The sequence below is a fragment of the Scyliorhinus canicula genome, chromosome 2 (assembly GCF_902713615.1).
Source record: "Scyliorhinus canicula chromosome 2, sScyCan1.1, whole genome shotgun sequence".
Taxonomy (NCBI): Eukaryota; Metazoa; Chordata; class Chondrichthyes; order Carcharhiniformes; family Scyliorhinidae; genus Scyliorhinus; species Scyliorhinus canicula.
The window spans coordinates 105,691,768-105,716,274 of record NC_052147.1 but is presented as its reverse complement, the minus strand read 5'-3'; the positions used below and the strand labels follow the sequence as shown (position 1 = coordinate 105,716,274).

At 44.9% G+C, this 24,507-nt stretch overlaps 1 protein-coding gene across 7 annotated transcripts in view; it reads left to right on the top strand.

Annotated features, from left to right (window-relative positions):
• Window positions 1–24,507, top strand: part of sipa1l1 (signal-induced proliferation-associated 1 like 1) — a 483,945-nt gene that overhangs the window by 341,903 nt on the left and 117,535 nt on the right. For all 7 annotated transcript variants that reach the window (XM_038784402.1, XM_038784345.1, XM_038784365.1 and 4 more), the window contains 2 exons: window positions 9,477–9,751; window positions 21,240–21,506. In XM_038784402.1, coding sequence (XP_038640330.1) covers window positions 9,477–9,751; window positions 21,240–21,506 — 542 coding nt within the window. The remainder of the gene's footprint in view (window positions 1–9,476; window positions 9,752–21,239; window positions 21,507–24,507) is intronic.

Here is a 24,507-nt window from a genome sequence, read left to right as displayed (position 1 = left end):
GCAGTGTTCCAGTGAAGCCGAGCGCAAATTGGAGGAACATCATCTCATCTTCCGATTAGGCACCTTACAGCCTTCTGGACTTTTTGCGTTTAACAACTTCAGACTGTGAACTCTCACCTCCACCTTCAACCCATTTTTATTTCTATCAATTTATTTCAACAACTTCCATTGATCTTTTTTTCCCTCACCATTGTTCGCCCCTCCCCCCACTCTACTTATGCCATTTGTTCCAAAGTGCCCTTTGACACACTGCTCACCTTTGTTCTGCTATTCACACATTCTAATCTCTTTAGGTGCCACTATTAGCACCCTTCTTAGCCTTACCACCCTCATTTACATTTTTTTTGTCTTCTGTCCTCCACATCTTTGTCAGTCTCCACCTATCACTGGCCCCTTATCCAGCCCCTCTGCTCCATGCCCCCCTACTACAGTATAAATCTGACTCTATTTCTAGTTCTCTCTAGCTTTGACAGTCAGCAGACTCGAGCCGTTAGCTCCCTTCTCACTCCACAGATGCTGTCAGACCTGCTGAGCTTGTCCAGTGTTTTCTGTTTGTGTTTTGGATTCCAGCATCCACAGTAATTTGCTTTTTTGTGGGTCTGACAAAGTAGGGTTTTTTTCAGGGGGGATGGATTGTAAGACTACTTTAACTGCACAGAAAATGTTGTGTGTTTATGTTTTCTTTTCTTATTGTTAATCTTTCAATTTTTTAATCCCAAAAGTGGTACGGGAATTCTATCCTACCGAGAGCAGGAGGTTTCTTCTCGTTTTCAGAATAGAAAATGGAAGGTTATGGTCCGTACATCAAGTCTGGGATTTAGCTTGTTCGGCAATTAACAGGTGCTGTGGTCATAACCAGGGGGAAATTGGGTTCTGTAAGTCCATGCTTTTGGAACTAAACAGCCACCTAATATTCCAAAGTGGCATCCGAGATACTGGCACCGACCTCTGACAAAAAATGCCATTTGGAAAAGGTGTTTACGTACATGCCCATGCACTTAACGACTGCCAGTAGGTTGTAGATTGGCCAATTGTGGTGTCAGTAAGCAACCCAGATTAGCCACCTTTGTTGCCGTTTTTGAATGCCACACACCAATCATAATCTTGCATGGTTGCAAATGATATGAAACGTCATGATTGCATGAAGCCGGGCAGCACGGTGGCACAGTGGTTAGCATTGCTGCCTACGGCACTGAGGACCCGGGTTCGAATCCCGGCCCTGGGTCACTGTTCGTGTGGAGTTTGCACATTCTCCCCGTGTCTGCGTGGGTTTCACCCCCACAACCCAAAGATGTGCAGGGTAGGTGGATTGGCCATGCTAAATTGCCCCTTAATTGGAAAAAAATAATTAGGTATGCTAAATTTTTTTTTTTTTAATTGATTGCATGAAGCCAAAAGCACTGAGTGGATAATCCACCTCTGCCTCCTCCGACGGACCCTAGCATCATCAGTGCCAGTCTTCAGCAAACTCGATTCACTCTAAATGATACCAAGAAATGGCTGAAGGCACTGGATAGTGCAAAAAATATGGACCCTGACAGAATTGCAACAATAGTACTGAGGATTTGTGCCCCAAGAACTTCTGGCGCCCCTAAGTAAGCTGTTTCAGTACAGCTACAAAATCGGCATCTACCCGGCAATGCGGAAGATTTCCCAAGTGTGTACACAAAGGCAGGACAAATCCAATCTGGCCAGCTACCGCCCATCAGTCTACTCTTGATCATCAATAAGGTGATGGAAAGGGTCATCGACAATGCTATTAAGTAGTGCTTGTTTAGTAATGACCTGCTCATTGACGTTCAGTTTGGGTTCTGCCAGGGCCACTCAGCTCTTGACCTCATTACAGCCTTGGTTCAAATATGGACAAAGCAGATGAACTCAAGTGTGAGGTGAGAGTGACTGCAATTGATATCCAGGCCATATTCGCACCACACAAGCGGCAGGCAATGACCATTGCCCCTTGACATTCAATGGCATTACCATCGCCCCTTGACATTCAATGGCATTACCATCGCTGAATTCCCCCACAATCAACATCCTGGAGGGGGGGTTACTATTGATCATAAATTGGCCTGGACTAGCCATATTAATACTGTGGCTACTAGGGCAGGTCAAAGGCTAGAAATCCGACAATGAGTAACTCGCCTCCTGCGCCGTCCCCCCCCACTCTGTTAAGTAATGGGTTAAGAGACATTCCAATTAGTTCTCACATTTATGTTGAGCATCCAATAATTGACACTGATTATGTAAAGGGGCTTCAGGTGGCCTGTGTGTCAGGTGATGTGATGTTAAAAGTTTTGTGCAAAGTCTGTTGAATGAATTAAAAGGTGTTTTGTGGAAAAGCAGCAAAACCTTTGACTCTTTATACTACAGCAGCTAAACGTCTAACACTCAAAGCCTGTCCACAAGCTACAAGGCAAGTCCAGGAGTGTATGGGAATACTCTCCACTTGCCTGGATGAATGCAGCTCCAACAACACAAGAAAAGCAGCCCGGTTGATTGCGCCCCCTTCCTCAAACATTCAGTCCCTCCACCACCGATGAATAGTGGCAGCCGGGTACCATCTACAAGATGCACTGCAGCAACTCACCAAGGTTCCTTAGACAGCACCTTCCAAACTCATGACCGCTACCATTTAGGACAAAACCAGCAGATGCCTGTGAACCTCACCACCTGGAGGTTCCCCTCCCAAGTTACTCACCTCCCTGACTTGGAAATATATTGCCATTCCTTCACTGTTGCTGGGGCAACATCCTGGAACTCCCTCCGTCCTAACAGCACTGTCAGTGTACCTACACTTCAAGGAATGCAGCGGTTCAAGAAGGCAGCTCACCGCCATCTTCTGAAGGGCAACTAGTGATGTGCACTAAATGCTGGCCTAACCAGCGACGTCCACATCCTGTAATTTAATAAAAAAAAGTGTGGCTTCAAGGAGCCCTTGCAAAACTGGAGTAAATGGGAATCGGGGAAAATCTCTGCAGGTCAGAGTCTTACTTAACACAAAAGAAGACGGCTATGGTTGTTGGAGGTCAATCATCTCAGCCCCTGGACATCACTGCAGGAGTTCCTGAGGATAGTGCCCTCTGCCCAAGAATCTTCAGGTGCTTCATCTACGACCTTGCCTCAATCACCTCAAACATGGGGATGTATGCTGATGATTGCACAATGTTGAACATAATTCACAACCCCGCAGTCCATGTCCTAATGCTGCAAGACCTGGACAATATCCAGCCTTTGTCTGATAAGCGACAAGTAATATTTGTGGCACACAAAAGCCAGGCAATGATGATTTCATATGAGAAACAATCTAATCATCACCCCTTGACGTTCAATGGCATTAACATCGCTGAATCCCCTGCTGTCAACATCCTGGGGTTACCATTGACCGGGAACTGAATTGGACTAGTCATATAAATGCCATGGCTACAATAGCTGTTCAGGACTCTGAATCCTGTGGCGGGTAACTCACCTGATTCCCCAAACCTTGTCCACTCTCTACAAGGCACATCAGGAGTGTGATGGAATACTCTCCACTTGCCTGGATGGGTACGGGTCCAACAACACTGAGGAAGCTCAACATCATCCAGGACAAGGCAGTGCGCTTGAGTCACTCCCTTCACCATCGGTGCACAATGGCAGCAATATGTGCCATCTACAAGATGCACTGCAGGTACTCACCAAGCCTCCTCAAACAGCACCTTCCAAACGGACAACCACTACCTTCGAGAAGGACAAGGACCACAGAGACGTAGGAACACCACCAATTGGAAGTTCCCCTCCAAACCACCCACCACCCTGACTTGGAAATATATCGCTGTTCCTTCACTGTTGCTGGATGAAGCTCCCTCTCTTTTTTAAAATTTAGATTACCCAATTATTTTTTCCAATTAAGGGGCAATTTAGTGTGGCCAATCCACCTACTCTGCACATTTTATTTTGGGTTGTGGGGGCAAAACCCACGCAGACACGGGGAGAATGTGCAAACTCCACACGGACAGTGAACCAGAGCCGGGATCGAACCTGGGACCTCAGCGCCGTGAGGCAGCTGTGCTAACCACTAGGCCACCGTGCTGTCCTGAAGCTCCCTCTCTAACAGTACTTTGGGTGTACCTACATCACATGGACTGCAGCAGTCCAAGATGGCAATTTTCTACCACCTTCTCCAGATAATTGGGGATGGACAATAAATGCTGACCAAGCCACGACCTGTAAATGAATATTTTTTTAAATGGAGGACATTCCGCCACCACTTAAAGGTATAATGACCTTCTTTCAAGTTAGTTGCTGAATTATTTCTTCTGGCTGCTGTTGCAATTGGACTCTTTTGCAGCTTTCCTACAGTTGCCTAAAGTTTAAATAGCCTGCAACGAATAGTCTGCTGGTGCTGAAGTACCTTTTTGTTGATTTAAAAGCTTAGGCTGAAAGTGGTTGCTTCCAGACATTGGTAAAAGAATCTGGGAAGGTCCTCGGCCATGTTGAGCAGGACACTATACTAGAAGAGGGAGGTGGAATTGGAGAAGTGCACTCAGCAGGAAAACTTATCTGTTGCATATCTTTAGTGAGCAAATCTCTTCAGCAAGAACCATTGCCTGAGCCAACTTTGCTTCACTAAAGAGGCTGTGGTCAACATCTGCCACTTCTCCAGTTACAACAGCAACCTCAAAGCAGGGCTAGGACTGCATAGCCTGTGGCTGTTGAGTTGACTAGCAAGTTTCCTGATGTCAGTAAAAATGTTTCTTTATTTCCATTTGTGTCCCCTGGACCTACATTCCTGAAGCACTTTGAGGTAAGTTGCTGCATATTTTCTGAAATGTGAAGCAAAGCCAACCCAACCAACCACAGAAATATTAGCCTTGCTTTTATAATGGAAGGTGTTAATAATGGAATAGGTTATCAGGATTAACCTTGAGGACAACCTCCAGAAAACAGAGTTGACAGGAGCTAACATGGATTTAGAAGTGGAATATGTCATCTGACCAAACTCCTTCACTGGTGGACTTGGAAAACCCAGCAATATGTTGCATTTCACAAAATTTCATATCAAAGGTTACTGCATAAACATTGAAAGCAGCGGAGTTTCAGAATAATGCACGGGTATACTGAATACATTTTCGGAAGTATAGGAAGGGAAAATGGGTGTAAGAATAAAGCCTGCAGTCTGTTTAACCTTATGATGGGAAAGTTTTTACAAATAATTCTAAATAGGGCCAATAGACCTGGGGATAAATATATACACATTATTGAGGGTGGCTGGGCATATGGGATCCTGGGCTTTCTATAAATAGAGGCATAGGGTATAAAAACAAGGAAATTATGATGAGCTCCAATAAAACATTGTTTTGGCCTCAACTTGAGTTTTGTGTTCAATTTGGGCACTGTACTTTTGGAAAGAGGAGAGAAGAGTGCAGAAAAAAATTGTGAGAATAGTTCCACGGATGAAGGATTCGGTTATGAGGCAGATTAGAGGAGTTGCGGCTAATCTCCATAGAGAAGAGAAAATTGAGAGGAGATTTGACAGAGGTGTTCCAAATCTTGAGGGGTCAAGTCAGAGCAGATAGCGAGAAGCTGTTCTGTTTGGTGGAGGGGCAAAGGACCAGAGGACAACTGATTTAATTAATGTGATTGGCAAAAGAGTCCAAGGCAACATGAGGCAGTCTTTGCAGAGAGTGGTAAGGGTTTGGAATGCACTGCCAGAACATGTGATGGTCGTTGATTCAATTGTGACTTTCAATGGGGAATTGGATACGCAGCTGAAGAGAAATTTGCAGAGTTTGACTAGCTACATTGCACAGAGATGGAAGGACCTGACAGGCTGAGTGGCCTCTTGCACTGTAACCATTCTATGACTCTGTATCTACATGTTAGAAATGTTTTATCAGGGGAATGGTTAGTGCTGGCGTATGCCCAAGGGATCTGTTTTGGTTTCAATTGGTAAATGATGTATCTGGACACTCAGTGCATACTAGTTGAATTTGCAGAACACCAAATGTAATAGTTAAATCTGAAGCAATGGGTTGGGGCAGATGAAATTTAATAAATGTGCAGATGTTACAGATGAGCAGAAAACCGAGCAAGGTAAGTATTCCATGAATATTGTTTTTTTTTATTCAGTGAAGGGATGTGGGTTTCTCTAGCTAGGCCTTCGTTCATTGCGCACCCCCCTAACTGCCCTCGAGACGGTGATAGTGACCTGCCTGCAGGCCCTGTGGTGCAGCTACACTCTCAGTGCTGTGAGGGAGGGATTTTGAATCAGTGACCGTGAAGGAATGGTGATATATTTCCAAATCAGGTTGGTGAGTAGCTTGTAAGGGAACTTCCAGGAGGTGGAGTTCCCATGTATCTGCTGCCTGATGTCTTTGTCCTTCTAGGTAGTAGTGGTTGTGGGTTTGGAAGGTGTTGTCGAGGTTGCCTGAAGAGTTCTGGTAATGCATCTTACAGATGGTGTACACTGCTGCAACTGTGCATCGGTGGTGAAGGGAGCGAATGTGTGTGGAACGGGTGCTAATCAAGTGGGCTGCTTTATCCTGGATGGTGTCAAGCTTCTTGAATGTTGTTGGAACTGCACTCATTAATGTAAGGGGAGAGTATCCCATTACACTCGAGCCTTGTACATGGTGGTCAGGCTTTGGGAGTCAGGAAGTGAGTTACTCGCTGCAGGATTTCTAGCCTCTGAGCTGCTCTTGAAGCCACAGTATTTATATGGCTAGTCCAGTTCAGTTTTTGGTCAATGGTAACCCTCAGGATGTTGATAGTGGGTAATTCAATTATGGTAATGCCAATGCATGTCAAAGGGTAATGGTTAGATTCTCTCTTTTTGGTGATGGTAATTGCCTGGAATTGTGTCAGGCAAATGTTACTTGCTACCTGTCAGTCTATCCCTGGCTATTGTCGAGGTCGACATGGGCTGCTTCATTATCTGAGGAGTCGCGAATGGTTTTCAATATTGTGCAATCATCAACCAACATCCACATTTCTGACCTTATTGTAGAAGAAAGATCATTGATGCAGCAGCTGAAGATGCTCGAGTCAAGGACACTCCTCTGAAGACCTCCTGTAGCTGCGATGACTGACCTCCAACAACCATGGCCATCTTACTTTGTGCTAGTTATGACTCCCCCCAGCAGAGCGTTTCCTCCATGATTCCCATTGACTCACGTTTTGCTCAGGCTCCTTAGCGCCACACTTTGTCAAATGTGGCCTTGATGTCAAGGGCAGTCACTCTCGCCTCACCTCTGGAGTTCAGCTGTTTTACCCATGTTTGAATCAAGGCTCCAGTGAGATCAGGAGCTGAGTAACCTTGGTGGAACCCAAATTGTAAGCAGGTTGTTTCTGAGTAAATGCTGCTTGATAGAAATGTTGACAACTTCTTCTGTCACTTTATTGATGATTGAGAGTAGAGTTGGATTGGTAGTTAAGGCAAGATTGGATTTGTCCTGCTTTTTGGGTGCAGGGCATACCTGGGCAATTTTCCACATTGTCAGGCAGACGCCAGTGCTGTACTTGTACTGAAACAGCTTGGCTAGGGACACAACAAACTGTTAAGCACAAGTCTTCAGTACTGTTGTTAGAATATTGTCAGGGCTCATAGCCGTTGCAGTGTGAAGTGCCTTTGGCTGTTTTTTGATATCACATGGAGTGAATTGAATTGGCTGAAGACTGACATCTGTAATACAGAGACCTCCTGGAGGAATAATTATGGATGAAGGTGAAGATAATCTAGAAGCTTTAAAAGTCTCTGTTCAATACTTCTAGTCACTACAAACTGCCAGTCAACACAGCTAATCAATGCTGAACTTTGATGCCGAAGTGGTAGAATAAAAGTTGGAACCACTGAATTTACCAACCATCCTCGGACACAGTCTCAGGTTGAAGCAGTCTATTCAAAACCATCCAAATTGAGTTTCCAGCTTTATCATAAAGACCATTTATTTCTCCTACTTTATGACATGGAAATGAACAGGGTTTAAAGGGAAGCAAGGTTGTTGCTTAGCAACCAGGGGGCCACCCAAGGTTACAAAGAATTTTTGAGTAAAGCTGGACTCAGTAGAAGCTGGACAGGACAAGGGAGCTGCAGGAGCAGACTTCCCAAGAGTCCAGAAACCAGAGAAAGTATGTCCCAGGAAGACCATTAAATTGAAAGTACAAAGAACAAGAAGTTGGACAACGTCCTGTTGGGTGAAGTTAAAGCCAAAAGCAGAGGAAGTGCACGGAGTTCAAGAGACAACTGCAAGACCCAAATTTAACTTGAGAGACCAGACATACGAGGTAAGTCAAAAGTTTGGTGACATCTTAATACAGCCTGTGAAGCAGTATTGTTCTGGGTACCAGGGGGAAAGTGTGGATGCTTGAATGCACATAGCAATCCAAGGAATAGGAATATTGGAAAGAGATTGAAATCATGGCAGTGGATCCTTGGTGAAGGCATCAGAGTAAAAGTGTAAATTGGGAGAGGATTCTCCGGTGCGTTTTTCGAGAGTGGAGTTTGTGTGGAAACCCTGAGTTTCAGTGAGACCAGTTGCTGCACAGTATGACAGGCATCTGAGGGAATTTGATGAGAGCTCTATTGGGTGGCATCTGCCTCTTGGTTTCGGAGTGTGGTGTGTCTGACCACAGTTGGACTGTTGGTTTAAATGTGTACTGTGTACTTAGCAAGAACATTATAGTTCATGGTATATTTTGTAACTACCATTATCCTTCTTTTGGCCTAGTGAAGATTTTTGTTCAGTTTCTGCCTCTGTTGAGGACTTTGAGACATTTTTCTATGTTGAAGGGGCTACAGACAAAATAAATTGCCATTTCTTTTGATCTGGCCAGTACACTCTAATACAAAATCATTACCTTCAAGATTGTCAAAGCTATTGTGGTTTTCACAACCTCCATCCGGGCAGTTGTAATTTTTAGAATGTTTAATAACAAGTAATAACAGGTTGCCTGCTTGAAGGTGAACCAAGAAATTATATTAGATAGATTGCAGAAGAAATGTGATGCATGCAAATAACATTATAGTTAAAATGGTTGCTGTGAGCTTTGAGCGTGTTGACTGAGCTTACTGCTGTTCAATATTGTATTGCCTCCTTGCTTCACACTCTACCAAATTTGAAGTCCTTGTTTGGAAATCCATCTGTGGCCTTGCTCCTCCTTACTTCAATAACCACCTTCAGTTCCAGATATTCTTTTGTTCCTTTGTTTTGACCTTTTTGGTTCACTGTCAGATGCTGTATTTCCACCTACTTTGACCACACTGTCAGAAACCTTCTTCCTAAATCCTTGCACCCTGCTCCTTTGGCCTTTTTCTTTAAATGCCCATCTGTTGAATTGGGCTTTCATTCCTCACTCTTAACTGCTCTTTTGCTACATGAACTATGTAAAACATCTGTAAGTTGTCTTGACTGTGGTAGCTATTTTTATTTACATGCTTTATTCTATATAAAAGTTGCATCCACAGAATTATGTCATGTTACCTGCATCCTTTTCAGGTGATCACGAAGGGGTGTGAGACAGTTGAGATGACATTGAGGAGAAATGGCCTAGGCCAGCTTGGTTTCCATGTGAACTATGAAGGCATTGTAGCAGACGTTGAACCCTATGGCTACGCTTGGCAAGCAGGACTCCGGCAAGGCAGCCGACTGGTGGAGATCTGTAAAGTTGCTGTGGCAACTCTGACACATGAACAAATGATTGATCTGCTACGAACATCTGTAACGGTGAAAGTGATTATCATTCCACCCCATGAAGATAGCACTCCTCGCAGGTATGTTTCCTGAACCCACCCCTGCTGCTGTATTTAAGTTCAGATCTCTGCTACCAAAACTACATATCTAGTTATCAGAAGCCACTAATACACCCTGGTGGTGAATCTATGTTCTTGGATTAGAGTCAAGAAGTCAACTTTAAATTTTAAAACTAATGCTTCTGGAAGCAAACTGAATAAAGGAAGGCAAAAGAGGAACTTCAGACCCTACTGTAATTACTGACAATAATAGAGAAAGAATGGTTGATGTTCATATTGGCACTCCTTGGGTGGGATTCTCTGACCCCCGCCGGGTCGGAGAATTGCCGGGGGCCGGCGTGAATCCCGTTCACCGTCCTCCGAAGTCTCTGACCCCCCCCCCCCCACAAATTGTGGCCCGGCGTGAGTCGCGCCATCCGCCACGGAGAATGGCGGGGTCCGGTGTGAATCTTTGGGCATTCTCTGGCCCACAATGCGGCAAAGTCCCGCCCGCCTGTAGCCGGTCCCGCCGGCGTAAATCAGAGTAGGTCCCTTACTGGCGGGACCTGGCGGCGCGGGCGACTCCGGGGTTCCTAGGGGGCCGCGGGGGGGACCTTGCCCCTGGAGGTGCCCCCACAGTGGCCTGGCCTGCGGTCGGGGCACACTGATCCGCGGGTGGGCCTGTGCCGTGAGGGCACTCTATTCCTTCTGCGTTGGCCGTTTTGGTCCTCCGCGATGGCCGGTGCGGAAGTGAATCCCCCTGCGCATGCACGGGGATGACGGCAGCACGCGCTGGCGCTCCCGCGCATGTGCCGACTCGTGGCGGCTGGCGGAGGCCTTTCGTGCCAGTTGGCGTGGCGCCAGGCCCCTATCTCACGGGCCTAGCCCCTGAAGGTGCAGAGGATTCCGCACCTTTGGGGCGGCACGACGCCGGAGTGGTTCATGCCACTCCGTCCCGCTGGGACCCCCCCCCCCCCCGCCCCACTGGGTACGGGAGAATACCGCCCCTTGTCTACCATTTTAATGCAAACATTAACCTATTTATTTTAAGTAACATATGAATATGTTATGCATTTATTTGCTGATATTGGCAATGGTAATTTCTTGGTTCAGTTTTTCATACATTATTTACACTCCAAATTGTAGTATTTGACTTAATAAGAAATCTTCATTAGTTTGAAATTGAAATTGCTGCAGTTCATAACTCTTTTGTGGTCTCTAGCCAGACTGTTTGTGTTTAAGATATCAACGATGCACATTTTTGCAGACTTTCAGAGGCATTAGACCAGCATGTATTTATTCACCTTCCGTTATACTTCCTTTTTCCATTGAAAATCTTGCCAAATAATTCAATGCTGGAAGGTTAACTATGTCCATAGAACAACCTGTATATGCGTGAAAGTTGACTGATCAAATATCTTCAGCTGGGCAACTTCTACATTGCTTTCTAATTTGCAAAGCTATGTAATGTCTGTAAATCTGAAAATTCTTAAATCAGTCTTCCGTAGATCCTCTCTGCTTGATGGGCTGAACCTTCATGTTGTCAGCAGGAAAACCAACATGCCAAAGGAATATTTTTTGGAAATTCAGAAATGGTGGAACAATGAGATTTGAGCATAATCTAATGTTTGCAGTCCAAAGATGTGCAGATAAGGTGGCGTTACAGGGGGTGGTGGTCTGGGTGGAGTTCTCTTTTGGAGGGTCAGTGCAGACGTGATGGGCCAAATGGCCTCCTGCACTATAGAGATTCTATGATATTTCATATCAGTTCAATATTTTAGTGTGATCACTCCAACTGAGTAGATAGAAATCCTTCTACTTTCCTCTTAACTCCTTTCAGGAAAGATCCACTATGTATTCTTATGTTGCATTAATAGCCTTTAAAATGATCTGGTTCAAACAACAAGTGCATTATTAGCTGATAAAATTATGTATTTGTAGTGATTTAGAATCTAATAAAATGCACATTACCCTGGGAACGAAGTATGGGCTGGAGCAGTGGGAAATATTTAGATACATGCAGGTTCGAGACTTTGCCAGAGAGAATATACAGAACTTCCCAGTAGAGCTGGCTTCCACATTGCTGGAGGAGGTGCTGACAACAGGGGGACTGGAGAAAGGGCTAGTATCGACCGTTAATGGGGCTATTTTGGAGGAGGAGAAGGCTGAAAGGGATCGAGGCAAAGTGGGAGGAAGAGTTGGGAGAGGGTATGGAGAAGGGATTCTGGTGTGAGGTGCTCTGGAGGGTGAACGCCTCCACCTCGTGTGAGGTTGGGGCTGATACAGCTGAAGGTGGTGTATAGAGCACACATTACAAGGGCGAGGATGAGCCGACTCTTTGAGGGGGTAGAAGATGTGTGTGAACGTTGCGTAGGGGGCCCTGCAAAACACTTTCATATGTTTTGGTCCTGTCCAAAGCTGGAGGATAACTGGAAGGAGGTTTTTTGGGATAATCTCTAAAGTGGTGCACATGAAACTGGACCCGGGCTTTCAAGGTGTCGGACCAGCCGGGGTTGGAAACGGGTGCGGAGGCAGATGTTGTGACCTTCGCCTTGTTGATCGCCCGAAAGTGGGTCCTGTTAGGGTGGAGATCAACCTCTGCACCCTGTACCCTAGCATGGCGGGGGACCTGCTGGACTACTTGACGCTTGAAAGGGTCAAATTTGAACTGAGAGGAAGGATGGAGAGGTTCTATAATTCATGGGTGTTATTCATTATGCACTTTCAAGAATTGGATGACATCGAACATTAGAGGAGGGTTGGGGGCTGGGGGCTGGAAGGGTTGGGGAGAGAGGGACTGTATGTATTAATGTGACTATGGGTGATTCCTGATTCCATTTTGTCATTTGTTTATGTTAACATGTGGGCTAATGTCTTGGGTTTGGTGGGAGGATGGGATCGTTGATATTGATATGGTGATTGGCATTACATTCATTACTGATTGTTGTTTATTGTTGGGTGTAAATTTGGTAGAAAATGTGAAAAAAAGAGAATAAAAAATATATTTAAAAAAAAAGTGAAAGAAAGGAGCACGGGGCAAGACGGCAGCACGTTACGGTTTTGTGCAAGTCGAAAAACCAGAATGTTGTATTCCTACAGAGGTTAGCAGACTGAGGGCTCGATCTAACTAAAAGCAAATGGAATCTGTCCTGGGCGTGATTAGCGAAGAAGCGGCAGGAACAACCCTGCTATCTAAGGGCACTTTTTTTTTGCTGGCGCGGTGGGTATGCCACACCTGAGGCCGCAATTAGAGTAATTTCCTAAAATACATTAGTCTTGTATACACCAATACATGAGTTCCAATGTTCCAGTTGTTCCAGTAGTACACAGTGTAGATGAAGACCAGGCAATATACCTGAATAGACATCTTTCTGCTGCTACCTGTTGGGTTGTAAAATAAGATAGCCAGGTTGACGTAGATATATATTTTCCTTCCTGTCTTCTGAACGGGATTCTAGAACTTTATAAATCACTGGTTAGGCTTCAACTGCACACATTATGAAGGATATCAAGGGCTTGATGAGGGTACATTGAAGATTTACTAAAATGGTGCCTTGGATGAGGAGTTAAGAGGAGAGGTTAACAAAACTGAGATTGCTTCCCCTAGAGCAGAGCAGGTTAAAGGAAGGGGTGTTCAAAATTATTTTGATGGAGAAAGGAGAATTTTTTTTCCACTAGTATGAGAGAGTAGAGATTCTGGTTCATGGGCAAAATAACGAGAGACAAGATGAGAATTTATTTTATGCAGTGAGTTATGGTCTAGAATGCACTGTTGGAAAGGGTGATGGCAGCAGATTCAGTTGTAACTTTCAAAAAGTATTTAGAAAGGTATTTGGGTGGAAGTTTTGCAGGTCATTGGAAAAAGCTTGGGACGGGAGCTAATTGATAGCAACATACACATTCAGCCCATTAAATAGCTATGTGACCTAAGTTATACCTAAGGTTTTCACTGCTATTGACTAACCGGAAATGCATGACTTGCACCAATCTGAGGTAAACCATGATGTTGGAAGTCATAATCACTTGCAAGAATGTGATTTATGAGGGAAATTGTGTGGTCAATTGAATTAATCAATCACATGCATCTTCTCTCAAAGTTGGTCAATGACTGCATATTAAAATTCCTCCTATGTAAAGCAGCTCAGTAGTAATTTTAGTTTGAATTTGTGGAGAGCGACACTGTCCCTAGATTTGATAGAACAGCTCTCTCAGATTAACGTACACCTGGATTCTTCTCCTTGCAATGCCGGAGTCACGAATCTCGATCGGGAGAAGAATAGTAGATAATCAAAAAATAGAGGTTTGCTCCTGGTGGAGATTCCGATGCCATGCTCCGGTGCCACGCTGGCAATGGTATCAACGTTTGTGTCTTGCGCTGGTGGATTCATGCAAAACCGTCATTTACATGGATTTCAATATCATTAGCAGCTTGGACATTTCATGCTCCACCCTTCTGGGAGGCTCTGCCCCCCCTTAGGCAGAAGGCAGAAATCTTGTGGGCATAAATTACTGCAAGCATAAAGAAGCTTGGCCTTGTTACCATGGTTGTGGAGGTGGAGCGGGAGACTTAAAAAAGCATTGAAAAACTCTCAAAAATCGTCGGGTTTGCTGGACAGTTGCTGCCCAGGCTGGGGGCAGTAGCGGGGAGCAGCTTGCTGCCAAATCCATGGACCCAGAGTGTCCCCCTCAGGATCAGGGTGGTCTGGCTTAGACCACCATCGCTGTAGTCTGTGTTTTAAACACATCCCTTTGGTGCTACTCTCAGGCCCCTGGCTGTTTACTTTGCTGAGTGCTGCTTGTGTCTTTTGAATGTTCAGAAGGCCTCTGGGTATCGGGGAGCCCACCTATGCCGTCCCTCTGGACATCCTCATACGCCAGCGGTTTCATCAAGGGGATGGGCATGACGATGCTCAATCAGGTGATCCACCAAGTGTTTGAACTGCTCAGAAGTGCTGCCCCACTGCCAAGGAAGCAGGGGTTCAGAGGCGCTTACCCCAACAAGAGGACACCTGCGCTCTGACCTTTCGAGCCCTCCCTGGTTCTCTGCCCCTTTCAGTGACCCCCCCCCCCCCCCCCCCCCCCCCCCCCGCTTGTCTTGCAGACTTGTTTGCGGTCCAACCTGGGAAAGAGGGTGTCCCCCTGCTCCTCACTGGCTGGGAGCTGTGGGCCCACCTCGGACCCCCGATGGCAGGGGGAATCTTGTCAACCATCTTCATGACTGCAGCGAGCTTGTGTTAAGAGGAGCACATAAAAACAGTTCCAGCTGCCAGGCTCTTTAGCGGTAACTCCGGCCGCAGTGGTAGTACACCCGCTACGCTTAGAATTGCTTTAAATGTACGCCAGCAGAGTACTGGCCCATCCTGACTCGCTTACCAAATAGCACCCCCAACGGCAACTCGAATTGCACACAATTCAATCCTGGCGCACTTAGTGCCCCAAACAGAGAATTCTAGCCATAATGTTTTCATGATCTTGTGCAAAGTCATCTCTCTGTCTTTTATGGCCAGGATTGGGGGTCCACCTAACACAAAATCGGGACAGCTAATTGGTGCTGTTACCTCATGCTGCTTTCATGTACAACTGATGAACACTCAAGGCTAGATTCATTTTGCAGGAATTTCACTTACACTATCATCTAATCTTAAATCATTTTGTCTGTGAGAATACTTGCAAGGCAGCCTTGTGGAATAATCCCCTACTTCTGCTGCTTTACGTTGGCTGCCAGCCAAGAGGATGCATGAACTGTTCTGTAGCTCACTGAAGGATGAGTTTTCCGTCCTGCTGAACAGCGCTACTTTGGATTACCATTCTTTTTCACTTCCCCTCAACGAAGTTAATAGAAGAAGTACAGCAGTCTTTGTTCCCTTCAGCAAAGTTTTCCCTTCCCGTCCTCTGGACCTGCCTAGAAGAAATGAAGATCAATGTTCTGTATTATAATGATAGGTCATCGGGACTGATTAGCCCCCAAATAGTAGCAATTTTCCTTCTAACATTATCATAGAATCTACAACATGGAGACAGGCCCTGTGGGCCAAACTGGTCCATGCCAACCAAAAAACTCATCTAAGCTAACCCCATTTGCCTGCTTTTGGCCCATGTCTCTCAAACCTTTCCTATCCATATATCTGTCCTTTCCAATGTTGTCAATGTCTCTTCCTCACCCGCTTCCTCTGGCAGTTCATTCCACATACATACCACCCTCTGTGAAAGAAAAATTTGCTCCTCAGGTTCCCATTAATTCTTTCCCCTCTTAACTTAAACCTATACCCTCTAGTTCTCAATTCCCCAACCCTAGGAAAAAGACTGAGTGCATTCACTCTATCCATGCTTCTCATGATCCTATACACCTTGATAAGATCAACCCTCAGTCTCCTACACTCCAAAGAAAATAAGTCCTAGCCTGTCCAATCTCTCCCTATAGGTCCCTATAATTCTTCCAGTTGTTCGCTGAAGGAAGCAATAGAAATGGAACCTTGCAAAAATATTCAATCATTGCACACACTAATCACACAAGAAAGGAGATGAAGAAATGAGAGGAAAGGTTGGCATAAAAAGAGGCAACTGCCACGTGGGATTATTCAGTATTTTGAAGGACTAAAGCTGAGAAAAGGCTGCTTTTCCTCGTTTCCCCTGCTTTGCCCTCTCAAAAGAATGATTATCTGGCTTTAGAGGATTGCTTCATTCAAAAAAAGTAACTGTTGGTCTTTCTTGTTCCTTAATGCTAACACCAGATTTAAACAATTTGCGAAGGCACCACTGGTGGTACATCAGTGCTTTGAGGTGCATGTTGGAGGATTCTGTAATGATTTAGACCAGGAGTTTGAGACTGGCCAATTGGAATATGAGTCCCTGATTAGTGGACCAATCAGGGAGCCTCCTCTTTGGATATAACGGGGAGTGTCAGATCCTCGGCACTCCCAGTGTAGACAGCAAGCTGAATGCATTTGGTCGTCCTGTTGTTGGTTTCGTTAATAAAAGGGATTCTGGTGGATTGGTAAGATTTTAGTCATTATTAAAGACGAGATCGCGGAGTACTTGGAAGTGCATGATAAAATAGGACTGAGTCAGCACGGCTTTGTCAAGGGAAGATCATGTCTGACAAATCTGTTATAGTTCTTTGAGAAAGTAACAGGGAAGTTAGACAAAAGAGAACCAGTAGACAGATTTCCAGAAGACCTTTTGACAAGGTGCCGCATAGGAGACTGTTAAATAAGTTAAGAGCCCATGGTGTTAAAGGGTAAGATCCTGGGATGGATAGAGGAATGGCTGACTGCCAGAAGGCAGAGAGTGGGGATAAAGGGGTCTTTTTCAGGATGGCTGCCGGTGACTAGTGGTGTATCTCGGGTTGGTGCTGGGTCCACAACTTTTCACAATAGAACATAGAGACAAACAGCACAGAACAGGCCCTTCGGCCCACGATGTTGTGCCGAACTTTTGTTCTAGTTTAATCATAGTGTCCAAAATTCTATGATAATCTAAGGGCAATTTATCATGGCCAATCCACCCAACCTGCACATCTTTGGACTGTGGGAGGAAACCGGAGCACCCAGAGGAAACCCACGCACACACGGGGAGGATGTGCAGACTCCACACAGACAGTGACCCAAGCTGGAATTGAACCTGGGACCCTGGAGCTGTGAAGCAATTGTGCTATCCACAATACTACCGTGCTGCCCCAAATATATTAATGCTGTGGAGGAAGGAACTGAAGGCACTGTTGCTAAGTTTGCAAATGATACAAAGATCTGTAGAGGGGCAGGTAGTATTGAGGAAGCAGGTGGGGCTGCAGAAGGACGTGGACAGGTTAGGAGAGTGGGCAAAGAAGTGGCAGATGGAATACAATGTGCACGATTTAAGGGAAAAAATGTCCCGTTTTGGGCATGAATAGCAGGGGGATTCTTGGAGACTGCAGCACCGAGAACAACCCTGCAATCAAACATGTTTTATTTTGCTGAGTCTCTGCAGGGAACACCCCGCTGAGGCTGCATTTACCTCCCTTGCCATTTTTAAATGCCGCCTCGATCTCTCAACCCATCCCCCCCCATGGCCTCCAGACTCCCCAGCTTACCTCAAGCCCCCTTCATCTATCTCATTAAAAAATAAATTAAGTGCCCTATTCCATTTTTGCCGATTAAGGGGCAGTTTGGCGTGGCCAATCAACCACACTGTACAATTCCGATGCATCTGGAAAGTAATTTAAATAACTAACTTTGTGCAGTTGTGGAAGTTTCACACTCATAGTTTCTCATGGTTGGAAGGAAAAAAGGCATTTCGAACATTGGCACAGCTATTTTGAAGATCCAGACCAGGCCCCGCACAGGCCACCCTTCACCCACGTGGGATCCCCCTCCCCCGACCCCACACCGGCCCTACCATCACCTCCCCATGCCCCAATAGCTAATTTTGTCTATTAGTCCACCGCTGGTTGCCAATCTGAGGAAGTTATGGCCTTCTTAGTTATTGGACACTGCACCATCCATCTTGTGTGTTTTCAATCAACTCGGACCCACTTTTGTTCCAGTGTGGCACTTGTACCGACCATTAATTATTTTTTCTGATAATTTTCTACATTGTAGTTAATATTTGCAGCTCGTTTTCCCTGTTGCCAGGAATTCAAAATTTGTTATTCAGTTGTAATTTGCTTGTGCTACTGATTGCAAATGCAACTTATCAAATCCAAATCTCCACCAGGGATCAGTAATTGTTACCCACCAGATACAGATTTTAAATTATGCTCAACCAGTTGCAAATCTCTACATATGGGCTCTCTGATGGATTAGGCAACCAGGAATTAATTAAAGCTTGAGGTAATCTCCGGTTGTGATTCTAAATATCAACTGAGATTGAGCAACAGATCATTGTGAATCTCTGAGCTGTTGCATCCCATGTACATGTTAGCTGTTTTCGAGGTGTCCTAACACATTTTCAACCTATTTTTGTAAATGTGCTGAAGCATCCTGTGTTGCAATTTGTGGCAACACGATAGAATGATTTTGTATCAAATTGTTTCTCTTTCACCTGTCCCACACATTCAATTAAATTATAATGTGATGCAAATAACAGATGAATTGATGGCATAGCTAATTATGTTGATTAAACCGTTATTTTATGAATGAATTTTCTGTAAGAAAACAACTTCACTGCCTGGTGGCAATGTTTAATAATTGATTGAATTGCTACAATTTACATTAGTGCAGTTTGAGTTCAGAATCCATTTTGAACTTCTAAGATGAAGAACCAAATATAGCCAGAAGTGAAATGCAACTTTGGCACTTCTAGCAACATTTAAACCTTTTTAGTCCTTTTTTCAGGAACCTTTTTAAACTGTTTACTGATTCTCTGCATAGAGTGTATCTATCCCTACAGAGTTCTCACTCTCCACTGATGTGGGAAATAAACGAGTGGACTGAAAAAAAAGTCTATGGTATGTAAAATATGTCATCTTATAACCATGAGGCCAATGGATGCAAATATCTCAGACAAACCCGATTTTAAAGGCACCAAAACAGGAGATCCTTGGGGTAATTTTTAATGAGCAGTGACACCCACTGTTTGCAGTGTCCAGAACTTGATAAATCTGCTCTACGCCTCTTTGTGTACAGGAAAAATGATTTTCAACGGCATGGACAATTGGAAATTTCACCTATGTATATTTGGATGACCGATGAGGTGCAGTGGATGTGGATACTCCGTCAGGCAGAGGCGAACTTACACTTTTAGGGGCCCTGCGCTCTCCCTCTTTGCGGGGCCCCCACATCGATCAGTGAGAGAAATGACTTGACACTAAATGAGGCAGTAAATCCAACATGCAAAAACAACAAGGAGAAAGAAGTTGTTGGTTGCTGACCAGCCCCCGCAGCCCCACCTGGCTGACCTCTCTTCGAATCGCCCACTCCCATTGGCCGTTATCCCCAATTTCCCGAGTCACAATGCTGGCTCTTGCCCAGGTAGCGAGGCTTCGACCCTCCACAAAAGCCAGTGCTGCTGGTTGGCTGCTGCTGCTGGCTATCTGGCCTGAGGCTTCTTCTGTTCTCTTTGGTTGGCTGCTCTTCTGCCCTCAGCCCTGGCCTGGGAGTCGAGAGTCGCCCCATTGCTCTCCTTGATGGCCATTGGCCAACGCCGTCTCCTCACCTCGCTGACAGCTTTGCAGGCCAGCACCCCGATGTTAAGTCAGCGACCTCGCCTTTGCCTCAGGCAGCCTGCCAGACCGAATGACAGAAACACAGCTGCTACTTTGCACCTTTACTCAATGAAAGTTCAGAAACATCACACCAATGCAGGAGATTGTGTCTGAGCTTCTCTTAAGTCTTCACCACCACTCATTGCCTGACAAACTGTTTCCCAGTTTGAAGGGGAGTTCACCAATCAGAACCTGATCTTCTGTATTGCCTGCTATTCCCAGCACAACAGTCACATCTCAATATATTCCCTCCCCCAATTGGTCGGGGCTCTGCGCTGCAGCGCTGTGTGTTTCATTGAAAGTCCACCTCTGCCATCGGGATGGTTACGTTGCATGCAAAGAGTCAGTATACAATTAAAAGATGTTGAAAAGGATGAAGAAAGGGTTGAATATTGCTATGAGTAACTAATTTACATTTTGCAGTCAGATGGCTGCAGCATACCATGACAGCAGATCTCCGTTCAGACACCACAACAAGCAGCAGCAGCAGGAAACTCGAATGAAACCCAGGTTTTGCTGTTGGGAGAGAATTTTCATCATGGAGAACTGTGATTTAGGCCAACTGGACCACATTTTTAAATTGTTTGTCATAGACTAAAGAATTATGAAAATATACTACAGAAATAACCTGATGCAAGACCGAACCTGAGGTCCAGTTCAAACGGGCTACTGAATAAACACAATGTGCTTCGGCCTGGGGAATGTGATTGTTCGGGGTACTTTGGTGATTACAAGATCAGTAAAAGTAGAACCATGCATCTGCAGTCTCACTTAATGGAACTTGGGAGGAAAAAGTTGGAAGAGGATCATGTAACGAACCTTGTTGAAGGTTTCCGAGAAGTCGAGGAGGGATGATGTATCATGGTCACTATCACAGAAAATATAATTTTTGACCTGGCTATACCACTGCTATGGGAGAGAGCAGATAACCTGTTTGAAGCAATTCAAACAGATGCGGAAAAGATGGGTAAACACTTGTGGCAGCATATTTAAGTATATTGGTGAGGAAAGGGAGATGACATGGTAGGTTGGATTTGTTTAAAGAAGGAAAGTTGACTAGTTAGGAGCTCAGGTGGAATTGGCTCATGGGAGCAGGAACGAGGTGAGATGGGCTAACATACTGGAGAACGTAAAGACTCACTGGTTTTGAACTAGGGTGGGTAGTGAACATGGGTGGGAAGACCAGAGGCAGCTGAATTGTTGGTGAGTTTTACTAACCATTCTTTTTGTCAATAGTTTATAACCAATCATCAATTGTGTCAGGAGATAGAATTATGATTTTTGCTTAAGCTGATTAACAGAGCTACAATCTGTCAGTGATTAACTTTGTAATTTTTCTTTTACTTTTAGGGGATGCTCCGAGATGTACCGCATGCCCGTAATGGAATACAAAGTGACCAACGAAGGGATTCCGTACGAGTTCAAATTGCCATTCAGAAATAGCAATAAATGGCAGCGGGGAATTCCACCATCCCACAGTACCATTCAGTCCCAGGCACAAAGCCAGTCTGTCAACAAGGTGATATCCGCACCTGGTAGCAGAGCTCAGCCACAAGAGCGCAGCTCTGCTATGCCACGCAGTGCTTCCAGTGATGGGAGACCATTGGATTCCAAGAGGTTTGTGTTTTTCTGCCCCTAGGTGCAGCATTGATTGCATTCAAAAAAACTGTTTTCAGTTCCGTATTGCCACTAGAAGTACAGAAAAGTGCCCAGGTACCAGATTATTTGTGCCAAGGATTGAGCCTGGGAGTGCCCTGCCCTTAGGAGATGGGTAAAGGGGGCGGCCCGGTGGCGCAGTGGTTGGCACTGCTGCCGCATAGTGCCGAGGACCAGGGATCAGTCCCGGCCCCAGGTCAGTGTCCGTGTGGAGTTTGCACATTCTCCCCGTGTCTGTGTGTGTCTCACCCCACGGCCCAGGGATGTGCAGGGTGGTTGATTGGCTACGCCAAACTGCCCCTTGAACGGCAAAAATGGAATAGGGCACTTAAATTTTTTTTTAATAAGATAGATGGAGGGAGGCTTGAGGTAAGCTGGGGAGTCTGGAGGCCATGGGGGGATGGGGTTGAGAGATTGAGGCGGCATTTAAAAATAGCAAGGGAGGTAAATGCAGCCTCGGCGGGGTGTTCCCTGCAGAGACTCAGCAAAAATAAAACAAAGTCATGTTTGATTGCGGGGTCATTCTCGGTGCTGCAGTCTCCAAGAATCCCCCTGCTATTCGTGCCCAAAACGGGAAATTTTTTCCGTTAAATCATGCCCCTTGAGAACCATTTACTTGTTTACAGATAACTAGCTATCTGTTTACATTTGAAAGGACACCTGGGGTGCAGATAAATTGATGAGTATTGTATTTGTTCATTGCAAAACAAGTCATGGGACACCGTGTGAAAAGAAGAAAGGCCTTATGCTTTGGCTACAGATGTTGTAGCTAACTGGAGGAGCCAGGTCTGTCTGATAAGTCAGTTAGTCCCAAAACTCTCATCCGAACAAAGCTGATTCAGTTTGTCCTGAAAGCTGTTCTCACCAAAGATTTTGCACAAGAGAAAAACAAGTAAAACTCTGGTTGTTAACTTTATTCATGAGTGGTATTTAAAATATATTGGTTTGTTTAATTGTAATATGGGGCAGATTTAGGAAGTTAGCTAAGGTTTTCTCTTTTACTTAAGAACAGTTGTAACTGTTAGCTGTAAAGCTCCTCCTTTGTTACTGATGTAGTCAATTCTGTGTTTAAACTAAAGTTTGTTTGAACATAAAAGAAACCTATTGATCAGTGTTATCACTCCTGGGGTGCAATATAATTTCCTCACATTTTTGCAAATTGCAAAGAGTTGGATTCTTGTCCAGGATCCTAACATTCAACTTGTTCTTGTGGGGAAAGAAAGTAAAAATAAAACTGCAAATCTGAAACAAAAGCAGAAAGTGCTAGAACCATATAGCTGGTCAGTGATAATGTTCCCCACGGTCGGCTATTGCAGAAAATACGGAGGCTGGGGATTGAGGGTGATTTAGAGATGTGGATCAGAAATTGGCTAGTTGAAAGAAGACAGAGCGTGGTAGTTGATGGGAAATGTTCAGAATGGAGTTCAGTTACGAGTGGCGTACCACAAGGATCTGTTCTGGGGCCGTTGCTGTTTGTCATTTTTATAAATGACCTAGAGGAGGGCGCAGAAGGATGGGTGAGTAAATTTGCAGACGACACTAAAGTCGGTGGAGTTGTAGACAGTGCGGAAGGATGTTGCAGGTTACAGAGGGACATAGATAAGCTGCAGAGCTGGGCTGAGAGGTGGCAAATGGAGTTTAATGTGGAGAAGTGTGAGGTGATTCACTTTGGAAAGAATAACAGGAATGCGGAATATTTGGCTAATGGTAAAATTCTTGGTAGTGTGGATGAGCAGAGGGATCTCGGTGTCCATGTACATAGATCCCTGAAAGTTGCCACCCAGGTTGATAGGGTTGTGAAGAAGGCCTATGGTGTGTTGGCATTTATTGGTAGAGGGATTGAGTTCCGGAGCCATGAAGTCATGTTGCAGTTGTACAAAACTCTAGTACGGCCGCATTTGGAGTATTGCGTACAGTTCTGGTTGCCTCATTATAGGAAGGACGTGGAAGCTTTGGAACGGGTGCAGAGGAGATTTACCAGGATGTTGCCTGGTATGGAGGGAAAATCTTATGAGGAAAGGCTGATGGACTTGAGGTTGTTTTCGTTAGAGAGAAGAAGGTTAAGAGGTGACTTAATAGAGGCATACAAAATGATCAGAGGGTTAGATAGGGTGGACACCGAGAGCCTTCTCCCGCGGATGGAGGTGGCTAGCACGAGGGGACATAGCCTTAAATTGAGGGGTAATAGATATAGGACAGAGGTCAGAGGTGGGTTTTTTACGCAAAGAGTGGTGAGGCCGTGGAATGCCCTACCTGCAACAGTAGTGAACTCGCCAACATTGAGGGCATTTAAAAGTTTATTGGATAAGCAGATGGATGATAAGGGCATAGTGTAGGTTAGATGGCCTTTAGTTTTTTTCCATGTCGGTGCAACATCGAGGGCCGAAGGGCCTGTACTGTGCTGTATCGTTCTATGTTCTATGAACATGTATGACGAGAACTGACAGCTTAACGTTTCAAATGATGGCAGGGTCCCTGAATGCTGGCTGACCTGCTGTGAATTTCCAACTATTTATATTTTTTGTTTTATTCTTGTGCAAGTTTACATCCTGGTTCCTGAACCTGGAATAACACCAGAGATGATTTATGACCTTGCCCAGCTCTCAATACACAGAAAAATTAAACTAAAATTATACGGCTGTGGGGAAAAACTAGAGATTTTCTTTTCAAATTAAAATTTTCAGAGTACCTCCTTTAGCCTAGTATGTATCCAACTTGGAACTGAAGCATAAGACTAGACAATAAAAAAGAAAAGTCCTGGAAGTACTGTGATTCAGGCAGCAGATGGATTGGATTTGTTTATTGTCACGTGTACTGAGGTACAGTGAAAAGTATTTTTCTGCGAGCAGCTCAACAGATCATTAAGTACATGGGAAGAAAAGAGAATAAAAGAAAATACATAATGGGGCAACACAAGGTATACAATGTAACTACATAAACACCGGCATCGGATGAAGCATAC